The following is a 12,536-nucleotide window of genomic DNA, read 5'->3' as shown; positions in this document are numbered from 1 at the left end:
CGTGTGAGTTGCAGCTGGCGGCATGCACTTAGCTCGCCCCAGATGGCTCACTGTGTCTGCATACAGATCACCTGGGTGGCTAGCTGAAACAGACAGCTATTTGTAATACTCACATTCACAGTGCAAATTGGGTAAACTGATGTTGAGACTGACGTCAATTTTGCCTCCGCTGTCCTTGTCTGGGTCATCGACGTAGAGCTCATTCACCCTGAAGGATAGACAAGTTCAGAAGCCCGGACTGAGACGGGAACACTAATCCTGCCCATAGGGCTGGACAGCCAGGAGCCACCTCACTTGGTGGCCAGTACTCAGTGGTCCAGATACCCACGTGGGTACAGCAGCATGCACGTGTCCAGGCCCCATGAGGTTCAAATCCACCCTCCAACACAGCTTTACCAGGAAGAAGGAGGGGTCTGGTAAGAACATCTACATCTGTCCAGATTCAAGTTCAGATCCCGGCTCCAGAACTTCCTACAAGCCCCTCTAGAAACCCATCTGTCGAGTGGGGACAACACTGCTCCTTCCCGATGGGGTGGCTGAACCACAAAGTGAGCAACAGAGTCTCGCTATGGCTCAGGGCCTAGCACTAACGGTACACAGTGCCTACTGCCTGCTCTTGGGGGGTCGCTGTCATCAAGTGTCATGAAGCCAGAGGCTTGGGCAAAGCTCACCACATCCTTACACAGCGCTTCCTCTCCTCTCCACCTCTTCCACCCTCACACAGGACCCCTGAGGTTTCATCTGGCCCAGCTGGCTAACCTAGTTGTTCCCATCTTAAGATCCTTCACGTGACCACAACCGTCATGTTCACTATGGCACGGAGGGCGGCACAGCCATAGACTGCAGGAGTGAACAATGAGACTACTTCATTGCCAGAGTTACAGGGCCGGTGGCCCCTGACAGCCACACCACCTTGCAGTTAGCGACGGCAGCAACACACATGTATTCGACAGTTTGGGAGACATCTACTGCCCGTCGGGTTCTAGAAACAGTGTGAAGACATATAGTCTCTGCGTTCATCAGACTCACAGGCAGAGCTAGGCCTCGCTTACCTCCTAGATAAGGACACAAGGAGACCTGCAGGTCTCTAAGAGGAGGAGGAGGCTGTGCTAAGGCCTGAAGCAGAGGGGGACTGGGCTGACAGACGGACCGAAAGAGGGTCACGACACATGCAGTGTGAGAACCCAGGTGTGGTGACGGGACACAGCTCAGGCAGCTAACTTGACACTGAGCACAGCCACGTGGTCAGGCTTGTGCCTCAGCAGGTTCGAGGCCTGGAGGAGCCACCATGTACCAAGGAGGCCAGAGAGTAGGCCACCGTGGTCCAGAAACCCTGGCTGCTGGGATCAGGCAGGCGTGCTGGTGGACACACCTGGGGGGTGGGCCAAGGGAGGCTCGTGAATGGATGGTTCCAGTTCCTCCTTTCCCCATTAAGTCAGGTGCCCTTGAACGTGCAGCAGAAGCAGTAAGGAGGAAGATGGGCTGTGTCTAGAGGCTAGCTGCCCAGCTAACTTCCTATGGGAAGGGGGAGCCTCATCATTAGGCCTGGCCTCAAAGACCGCTCAACTGAGCAGTGCGGGAGAAGGTAGGGTGGGCTGTGCTACAGTCATGGGTGGGGACCAGGGATGCTGGTCACTAGATAGGAAGTCATAGGTGACAGGAGTCCTGCTGCTCTGCTGTGCAGGCTTGGTGACTGCAGTAACAACACATTGAGAAGTTGGTTTTGTTTTTTTTTTTTGAGACAGGGTTCCTCTGTGTAGCCCAGCGGCCTACCTTGCCCCTCTAGTGCTGGGATTAAAGGTGTGCACCACCACTTCCTGGCAAGAGAAGATTTTGAAATGTTCTCTCACAAAAGCATAAATGTTAGCACGTGGTGGTGGTGCACGTCTTTAATCCCAGCACTTGGGAGGGAGGCAGAGGCAGGCGGATCTCAGTGAGTTCGAGGCCAGTCTGGTCTACAGAGTGAGTTTCAGGACAGCCAACACTACTACACAGAGAAACCCCGTCTCGAAAAACAAAAAACAAAACAACAAAAACAACAAAAGCATAAATGATTAAGGTAATGGGCGTACTAACTAGATGAACTGATCATTTGGCAATTTATCAAAATGTCACCGCATAGCCCATTTTGGTAATTAAAATAGGGATCAAGAGGTGGCTCAGTGGTTAACATTTGGTTCCCACATGTTAGGCAGCTCACAATGCCTGATCACAATGCCAGCTCACAAGAGGGAGCTAATGCCCTCTTCTGACCTCTATAAGCACCTGCACTCACATGCACATACCCATATGCATGTATGTACGTGCACACACATGCATACATACACACACTTTAAAATGATAAAAATTCTTTTTTAAAAAAAGCCATAAAACAAACATTTGAAATAACCCACACAGTTAGATCCCTTGGGTCAGGTTGTACTGTAAGAGGACTCCCAGGTAGCCATTCCTGTGAATAGCTGGCCATCTTGTTAGGGAAGAACAGACTAGGCCCAGCACGTGAATTCTGTTTTTACTAAGACCTCATCAAATGTGATACAGGCAGCGCTTAACTAACAAGAACTGTGGCTCAGGGACACAGCCACGGCCACTGAATACCCAGCTCATTTTGCTGGGCAGAAGAGAAGAGGGGGTACCCCTAATCAAGGAAGCCAAAGGGTGCATTCATGCCATCCTCTCTGCTCCCTGCAAAGTCCTCATTCCCACTTTAAAACCAAGGAACTGGGGCTCAGAGGAGGCGCGGTTCAGCCCAAGAGCACACAGCAGAATGACTGAGCCAGAATCTCAGCCGAAGTCGGCCTCACGCCCAAGCCCCAAGTTTTCCAGGGCTACCCAGCTTCCTCTTCTTCTCCTCAGTCTCTGGGATCAAGGACAGGGCACGGGATGTAGGCAGCGACTCGGAGGCTTATCCAGGTAGTGCTCAAGGTTCTGGCAAGGATTGTGCAGAACCAGTGGGCAAGGAGTGAAGAGGCCATGTGAGATTCAGTCAGAGGAGGATCCATCTCTGCCCGCTTTGTTCCTTCCCGACTCTTCAGCACCTGTTTCTACCACGGCCTCAATTCCAAAGGACTAGCAATCAGTCTAGTAAGAACACTACTGTGTGATTAACTGCACAGCGGCCAGGGCACGGCGTCCCTTCCCAGCGAGACACCTCCAGGAGCGCTCGCCTTTCCCACCTGGTAAGACCTAGACCTCTGCGCATCGCTGAGGGATTATGGGGTGAGGTCATTCCCTGGCAATCTTGGGAGATGACCTCAGCAGAGTGAGGCAAATCCCAGGTGTGGCTCAGGTGATCTCATTGCCCCTGGGGAGGCTTCTCCCAGACAGGGATCCCTGTCTCCTAGCCAGGAGAACTGGAATGGTCAGCTGCCAGGGCTGAAGGGCCACGCAGGGGCTGAGATGCCTGAGGGGAGGATAAATGCATGGCCTGTGGCAATCTGGGCTGGTGGTTATGTAAGGCGGGAGCCGGCCGCTTCCCCTAACTGTAGTATGTATATGGTTCAGTCGCTTGTACCGCCTACTGATGAGGTCAGCAAGGCTGCCTTCTGTGTCCAAGGCAAATGTTCCAGGCCAGCTAGTTTCCTGCCACCCCAGGTGCAGCCTCACCCACAGCCGCCCGTGCAGGGCTGCCAGGCTCTACAAATCAGCTCGCCTCAAAAGAGAAGAAACGTTCTGTGGGTACACTACGGTTTAGGGACTCTAACTGGTCCAACACCCCACACCAGTTCAGGACATGAGAAGGCCTGTGGGCTATTCTTGGGCCTCTGTCACTTTAGAAAGCTGAGAGACCCGGGACAGGGGGCTTCACTTCTCCAAGCCTCAATTTCCTCATCATAGTAACTGAGTAAGTCCCAGGTGAAGTTTAAAATAAGGAACTTAATCTATGACAACAGAAGTCTAAAGAATGGTGTTGGGGGGCAGGTGCAAAAGAACCTTCTAGATGGCAGAAATCTACCATGGCTCAACTAAGACGATGCCTTCGAGGGTGAGATTCCCTAACCCCACTTTTGGATTTGTGCTATAAGTCACACATGGTTCAATAAGAAGAAACCAACGAGGGAAGGAGGTGGAAGAGAGGAAGAGAAGGAGAAAGGAAATGAGCAAGAATTTGCAACAGCTCTCAGGGCTACTGGAGGGCAAGCTGAAGCTTCAGGCGTGGGGGGTGGGGTGGGGAGGGGAACAAGGACGTGTCTCATTTTCTCTCCAGGGCTGACCACAGGCTCTGCTTGGCAGAGAAAACACAATGCCAAGGAGTGCCCAAGCTGCCAAGGTTGACCTCCTGGTTGACTGACCTTGGACAATGAACTTTGTCTTCAACAGTCTCAGTTTCCCTAGAAATAAAATGGGGCTTTCACAACAATTGATCTTCCATTTCTACGGGGTTTCTATCTTTGGGTTCAACCAGTTGAAGAACCCCCTCCCCCCAAAAAACCCCTTGGAAACAGAAACTATATGAATCTATATGGGACACACATGACTTCCTTCCTTGCTCCTTAAATAATATGGAGATACAATCATATGCACAGCATGCACTGTGGGGTAACATAAATCATCTTGGGGGATCTAGAGTAAACGAGGAGGAGCACATGACATAAGAATTCCACACTCTCTGCAGCCCCAGCAGCCCTCAATGATTCTGATATATCAATAATGGGGCTGCTACGGTGGCCAATGAGAACAAGAGGAGTTCTAGCACAGTCTTACTACAGACCAGACGCTCAGTCTTTAGCTGTTACCTTTATCATGAATATCAACATTTTATGAGCTGAAATAACGGGTACACTGATCGCCTCCATTGCAAAGTGTGGGGGTGAAGGCCGAATGCACAAAGCATATAAGAAGGATAGCACAGCCCCGCCTAGTGTACTCTGCCGCACAAAAAGCCGGAAGATGCTCCAACTCTGAGCCCCAGGCCGTGCCAGGGACAACACCGGGAATTTGCAGGTGGCGTCTCCTGTAACACAGCAAGTCAGTGCTGGACAGGATTGCTGTGTCTTCAGTAAGGAGCACAAATGGCTGGCTGAGATTGCACAGCCTGCAGGAAGGCAGAGGAGGATGCTACCAAGGGACTCAGTGTCCTGCGTTTGCCACTGGGTTACACTGTCTGGAGAGGACGGAGTCCCTGGAAAGCAGGGCATCCCCCCAGGAGGCTAGTGATGCAGGTGCCGCCGTCTTTTCTGATAACCTTCAGGTGGGCCTCCTTAGGGCCTCAGGGCCTATGGGATATGGGGGCCCTTGAGTCTTCCAGTCAAGAAGTTTATCTTTCTTTTCTTTCTTTCTTTCTTTCTTTCTTTCTTTCTTTCTTTCTTTCTTTCTTTCTTTTTTGCTTTCTTGCTTTCTATCTATCTTTTGAGACAGAGTTTCTCTGTAGTTTTGTATAGCAAGCAAAGGTTTTCTGCTCTACAGACCTCTCTCTGTTACTTCCCTCTCTCATATTGGAGTAAGCAATAGTGTCTGAACTCCCCCACCAGAATGAGGACTTCTGAGCGAGTTCTGTGGAGTGAAACAAACTTGGGGGGGTGTGCACAGAAGAATGTGGGTGTAGGTTCTCAGGAGTCCCAGGAAGGTGAAGGGTGTGTGCTGGTTCAGGAGTGGGGGGCACATTCCAGGTGGGGGACACCAGCTGGTGCAGCACTGTATGGCCTGAGCGCATGGGGAGGAGGTGGGTGAGAATTCGCCTTGTAGGGAGCGAGGATGAAAGGGTTGGGAGGTATTGGGGGGATGGGGGGATGTAGGTGGAATGCAGGCGAAGGCCTTGAGAGTCTAGGCTGAGGCGCGAGTCTGATGACATCCATGGAAACAATTTTATTTGCTTTTAGAAGAGCACTTGAATAGTTGGGATTCCTGCCCAAGGCTGCTGGCCTCTGAGACTAACAATCTGATCAAATGGAAACTTCCATGCAGTGGGGAGGCTGCAGAAGGGGGTAGGCTGACCAGGAAGCCTCAGGACCTTGGCTTTTAAATCCCAATTTCTGTAGTGCAGACGAAATGACTGCCTACCAGAAGGATGCCCTCCCCAGCCAGCTGCTCAGCAACCCCCTTCTCTTCCTCTTGGGAATCATCCTACTCCTTACCAGAGCCTGTGGCTCATGGTCTCTCTCCCCAAACCCACTTTTCAGGGGTGATCTTTCCAAACAATGGATCTGTCACTCTGTGCCCAGAAGCCTTCAAGTCTCCCATTGCTAAGGACGAGTCCTCGATGCTCTACGATGTGACATTTTAATTCTACCAGTCCTGGCCACAATCAAGACTCAGTTCAGGGGTGTTGGGCAGGAGGGAGCCACCCACTCTTCCCCGTGGCTAAGTTCCTAGTCTCTCCAATGTTAGCCTGGTTTAGAACCCCGTTCAAGGTAACCGCCAAGCTCCTACTTCCTGGGTGGTCTTTTCCAGCTTGCTACCTAAATCTACAGGGAAGCCTTGAGTCTTCCAGTCAAGAGGTTTCCCTTTCTTTCTTCCCTTCTTCTTTCCTTTCTTCCTTTCTTCCTTCCTTCCTTCCTTCCTTTCTTTCTTTTTTAATCTTTTGAGACAGGGTTTCTCTGTAGCTTTGTATAGCAAGCAAGCCTCAAACTCACAGAAATCTCTGCCTCCCAAGTGCTGGGATTAAAGGCATGCACCATCACTGTCTAGTTTAGTCAACAGGTTTTCAATTTAATATTAATTTATTATTGTTATTGTGGTTGTGTATGATGTGTGGGGCACACACATGGAAGTCAGGGGACAAGTCTGTTGAGTGGAGTAGAAACCCAACTCAGGTTGTGATGTTTGCATAAGCACGTCCTTCTGCCCACTGATGCATCTGGCCCTAACCTTCAATAATTCTGACCAAAAAGCCTTGGCTTTCATATACTTGAGGCTCTAAAACATAGCGTGCAGAGATGGGTGGGATTATGGGGTGGGGTGCCCAGGCTGTGGATGTCTACAGGACTTAGATTCTGCATCCCCTGCCCCCACCCCCTTTTACTAACCTTTTGGTGCCTTAGTTTCTCCCAGAAACTTCAAGGGGTCTTGTGACAAATTTTAAGGTGATCATTGTAAGATGCTAACCTGGGCATATGAGCCTAGCATTTGGCCACTTACAATACCTAGAAAGTACCATAAGGTATATTATGTTAAAAACAACGAGTGGAGGGGCTGAGCAGCTACACTTTATTACCATAAATTTACCTACCAGGTGGGTAACTATTAAAGTCTTTAGGAACTTGGCAGTCATGGACTGGAACATTCCACAGCCACTTTCTGAGAGGTGGCTACACCCCTGGATAGACTGAACCCCTGAATATCCCATGGGACACCTGTTTTCATTCTGGTCAACAGCCTGGCCCAAGCCCAAGCCGGAAGCCAAGCACTCACACAGTCCTGCCTCCCTCTCATGCAGCAGGGGCAGAATGAGCATCTCACGCCACTGAGAACCACAGGCCAGGGCTGCAGTGCTGACCCAGTCGGCGGCGACCTCATTTCCACAGAGGGATCTGCTGACCTACTGTGGTCACAAAGCCAACCAGACAGGACCAATGGCCACCCCAAAAGAGAATGAATTTGCCTTTAGTTTTTTTCCCCAACTATGCTTCCTGGGCCAGACTGCTTCTGTAAAGAAAGGAGCCCGGTGTGGGCAATGTAATCATTTCTGGCTGCTGTGTTAAGTCTTAGGCCTCCGGACCCCTGACATGTTGGTACCACAGTGAGGAAGGTCAGGGAGGGAGGTAGCTGGGAGAAGCCAGTGGAACAGGTTCAAGCCTTCGCAGCCCTCTTCCTTCCTCCTGGGGACCACAGCATCCAGGAGGCAGGAAGAGGAAGTCCCTGAGCAAGGGAGGGGATGGCATGGGGAACACACTGTGCTCTGCCACTGACAGCCCTGCCCAAGGTAAACAGTAGACAAAGTCCACTGTCAGGGCTTGCTTGAGCGGCCCAGCCTGCCACTCAGCTTTCACAGACTTAAGCTCTGACATTAAAAGCCACTTGTATGTGGCCATATTTCAGCACCACAGGCACGCCTTTGCTGGGCTGAGCTAACTGAAGCTTCCTCAGGTGTTACAGGGTACACTAACACACCAAGAGGCAGGGTCTGACTGATGGGAAAGTCCATAGGCCCAGGGTTAAGTACCCTTTAGCCAGGCTATCTTGTTCGGTCTTCAGAAAACACCAGGTCCAGTCCATCTATCTGCCCTACCCCCGCCACGCCCTTCACTAACTAGCTCCACCCTGCACCACTGTTTCCTCAGAGCCCTTCCCACAACTCACTTACGTTAAGCAATGGTTTGCAGCATTTATACTGTAACTTGAAGACAGTTTAGGTCAGCAGGAGCTTAATTGTGATCCCAGAACTCAGGAGGACTCCCTGGGCTACACAGTAAGATCTTGTAAGACCCTCATCTCAGGAAACAAAACAAAACAAATCAAAAACAAAAGCAAGGGGCTGGAGAGATGGCTCCATCCGTTAAGAGCACTGGCTGGTCTAGCAGAGGACCCAGGTTCAGTTCCCAGCATCCCATGGTGGCCCACAGCCTCTATCCCCCACTTCCATGAGATCTGATGCCCTCTTCTAGCCCCTGAGGGAACCATACATGCACAAAGTGCACAGACACACATGCAGACAAACACTCATACAAAGTAAAAATGAATCTTAAAAAAAGAAAAAATATATACACATGAGGATTACAGGTAGTTTTATGCAAATGACATGCAGATTTTATGAAATTGTGCAGAATGGACTGAGAGGTTGGGCTTCTGTGGTGAGGGTCCCAGAGGCACACGTCCAGGACACTGAGGGAACAACTACAGTCTAGTTGTCCCGCTGTGTCCCCAGCCAGCAGGCGTGGACACTCAGTAGCGTGAGAGTGCTTTAGGAGCCCACAGTCAAAGCAGAAACACTGCTAACTAAGCAATTCCAGCGCTGTGGTTCGACCCACGCTGGCCTTTATGCGACTGCTTGCTCACTTTGCTACAGTTATGCCAGCCGCTCCATTCTTCACAGACCCTAAGCCATTCCCGCCTCTGGGCCTGAGCACTACTGTCCCCAACACTGGAGCCACCTGCCCGAGCACTGCACCAGGTGCACTGCTAGACACAACCCTGGAGCCACCTGCCTGTCCTCACTGCTGTCCCCAACACTGGAGCCACCTGCCCGAGCACTGCACCAGGTGCACTGCTAGACACAACCCTGGAGCCACCTGCCTGTCCTCACTGCTGTCCCCAACACTGGAGCCACCTGCCTGTGCACTGCACCAGGTGCACTGCTAGACACAACACTGGAGCCACCTGCCTGTCCTCACTGCTGTCTATAACATTGGAGCCACCTGCCTGAGCACTGCACCAGGTGCACTGCTAGACACAACACTGGAGCCACCTGCCTGTCCTCACTGCTGTCTATAACATTGGAGCCACCTGCCTGAGCACTGCACCAGGTATACTGCTAGACACAACACTGGAGCCACCTGCCTGTCCTCACTGCTGTCTATAACACTGGAGCCACCTGCCTGTGCACTGCACCTCACTGCTGTCACAGGTGCACTGCTAGACACAACCCTGGAGCCACCTGCCTGCGCACTGCGCCTCACTGCTGTCACAGGTGCACTGCTAGACACAACCCTGGAGCCACCTGCCTGTCCTCACTGCTGTCCCCAACACTGGAGCCACCTGCCCGAGCACTGCACCAGGTGCACTGCTAGACACAACCCTGGAGCCACCTGCCTGTCCTCACTGCTGTCCCCAACACTGGAGCCACCTGCCCGAGCACTGCACCAGGTGCACTGCTAGACACAACCCTGGAGCCACCTGCCTGTCCTCACTGCTGTCCCCAACACTGGAGCCACCTGCCTGTGCACTGCACCAGGTGCACTGCTAGACACAACACTGGAGCCACCTGCCTGTCCTCACTGCTGTCTATAACATTGGAGCCACCTGCCTGAGCACTGCACCAGGTGCACTGCTAGACACAACACTGGAGCCACCTGCCTGTCCTCACTGCTGTCTATAACATTGGAGCCACCTGCCTGAGCACTGCACCAGGTATACTGCTAGACACAACACTGGAGCCACCTGCCTGTCCTCACTGCTGTCTATAACACTGGAGCCACCTGCCTGTGCACTGCACCTCACTGCTGTCACAGGTGCACTGCTAGACACAACCCTGGAGCCACCTGCCTGCGCACTGCGCCTCACTGCTGTCACAGGTGCACTGCTAGACACAACCCTGGAGCCACCTGCCTGCGCACTGCGCCTCACTGCTGTCACAGGTGCACTGCTAGACACAACCCTGGAGCCACCTGCCTGCACACTGCGCCTCACTGCTGTCACAGGTGCACTGCTAGACACAACCCTGGAGCCACCTGCCTGCACACTGCGCCTCACTGCTGTCACAGGTGCACTGCTGTCACAGGTGCACTGCTAGACACAACACTGGAGCCACCTGCCTGTGCACTGCGCCTCACTGCTGTCACAGGTGCACTGCTAGACACAACCCTGGAGCCACCTGCCTGTGCACTGCGCCTCACTGCTGTCACAGGTGCACTGCTAGACACAACCCTGGAGCCACCTGCCTGTGCACTGCGCCTCACTGCTGTCACAGGTGCACTGCTGTCACAGGTGCACTGCTAGACACAACACTGGAGCCACCTGCCTGTGCACTGCGCCTCACTGCTGTCACAGGTGCACTGCTAGACACAACCCTGGAGCCACCTGCCTGCACACTGCGCCTCACTGCTGTCACAGGTGCACTGCTAGACACAACCCTGGAGCCACCTGCCTGCGCACTGCGCCTCACTGCTGTCACAGGTGCACTGCTGTCACCTACTCAGAACACAGCTGCCTGTAGAGTGGCCTCCATCCCAGAGGAGAGCACAGCCTCACAGGCTAACAGATGCCTGCCTGGCACACTGCCACTGTGTTTCAGGGTCTCCTGTCCTCCCTGCTTCCATCAAAGTTTGAATTTGATCTGTTCTCACACATTTGACTCTGAGAGGTTCAGTAACCTTCCCAGTGTCACACAGCAAAGCCATATCCTGCTTCTGTGCCTCCTAATGTCTTATCTGGTGTTCTTTCCCCCAGGTTAAAAACAGGTTCAGAGTGACAAGGAGGCAGATGTTCCTACACAGGGGGCAGGTGGAAAGCTACCTCCAGACGTGAGCTAAGAAAAAGCTGGGGCCAGCTTCTCAGGGCTCAGGAGTCACCTAACTCTGCCACTGTGGGCAAGCACCTCTATAACTCACAGCCTCAGTTTCTCTCCTAAGACGGGGGCCGTTTGGGAACTAAGACAGCAACAATCAGCTGAAGCCATGACATCTGTTTTTAGATTCCTATTGTCTGTGGCTGAGAAGGAAGCAAAGAAAACCAAGACATTCCCTGAGTAGAAAAAGAAAATTCCAAGGCTGGGCAGGAGAAGGGGGTGCCAGGGCCCAGCCCCAAGACAATCCCGCAAACTGTAAACTCAGCAACGAAGAGGCTGGGAAGCCTGAGGCCAGGGCCCAAGGCAGGAGCTGCCAGGCTGTGGGGGACAGCTAACTCTGGAACCAGGGATGGACAACTGTGCTGTCAGCTGCCAGGAAACCCATGCCTACTGCCCTGAGTGTGGGCCTGACAACTGAGCGGGGCACCCCACCCACTGTGAGGAAGCTCCCTGGGCTTCTGAGCACTTCCAGCTACATCAAAGGACTCATGGAAAACCCACTGGATAAGTCGGGGCCAGCAATGATTAATGTGTGTGTGACTGCTCGGTCCGTGGACCTGCGGACCCCGGGACCAAAGGAAGGCAAAGGGCTCTGACAAAGTGAAATTTTGTTCCAATTTCAAAACCCTTTTATGATGTCACATACTTGGATACAGAAGTAAGTCAGCTGCAAGGCTTCCATCCCTTCCCAAACTCCTCCCTCTCCTCATCTGGACCCCAGAAAGCCAGTTGACCCGAGGAAAAATGACTTACACTTCTGTTGTGATGAATCCCGTGAGCTCTGACAGGAAGAGGAAGAGGATGAAGAGGCAGCAGCAAATGGAGACTGTGGGAAAAGAAACATGGAGTCAGCGTTAGGGGTGCAGGATGCTCCGGATAGGCGGCCAGCCCTCCCTGCCCCTCTGCCATCCTGGAGGAAAGTTAGAGGCCCCAGCATACACACAGGGTAGGGTACCTTCCAGAGACCATCAACACCCCTGCTCACTGATGACCCTTTTACTCACGACATCACTGTGTACCCCCTTTCACTGTGTCTCCCTTTTAACTCATGGCCTCAGTGTGTCCCCCTTTTTACTCATGGCCTCAGTGTGAGCCCCCAGAAAGGCACTATTGGCCTGATTCTGTGGTAAGGGTGAACCTCTTCACACAGGCAACAGCCCTGCTCGAGTCCTGAAGACCTCTTTGATGGGGAGGTTGGCCTGGAAGAGGCCCGTGTGCTGGATGGAGGACCACAAAGGGCTCTGTCTGTCTTGAGTGCCACACACATTACAATTGCTAGTCCACAATGAACATCGGGAGATACCATGTGACCATCTAGATTTCTGGCTTCTGTGAAACACACGGCCCCTGTCCTATACTAGGTCTGAGACCAGAG

The 12,536-nt window shown here is 52.6% G+C and overlaps 1 protein-coding gene across 1 annotated transcript in view; it reads right to left on the bottom strand.

Moving 5' to 3' along the window:
* Nucleotides 1–12,536, bottom strand: part of Ergic1 (endoplasmic reticulum-golgi intermediate compartment 1) — a 101,346-nt gene that overhangs the window by 33,748 nt on the left and 55,062 nt on the right. Inside the window, exons 3-4 of the mRNA XM_075941376.1 lie at nucleotides 11,915–11,987; nucleotides 114–208 (exon numbers count right to left, since the gene is read on the bottom strand). Coding sequence (XP_075797491.1) covers nucleotides 114–208; nucleotides 11,915–11,987 — 168 coding nt within the window. The remainder of the gene's footprint in view (nucleotides 1–113; nucleotides 209–11,914; nucleotides 11,988–12,536) is intronic.

This window comes from Microtus pennsylvanicus, chromosome 11 (genome assembly GCF_037038515.1).
Source record: "Microtus pennsylvanicus isolate mMicPen1 chromosome 11, mMicPen1.hap1, whole genome shotgun sequence".
Classification (NCBI taxonomy): domain Eukaryota; kingdom Metazoa; phylum Chordata; class Mammalia; order Rodentia; family Cricetidae; genus Microtus; species Microtus pennsylvanicus.
Note: the sequence above shows the minus strand (reverse complement) of the source record. Positions and strands in the feature narration are given on the sequence as shown.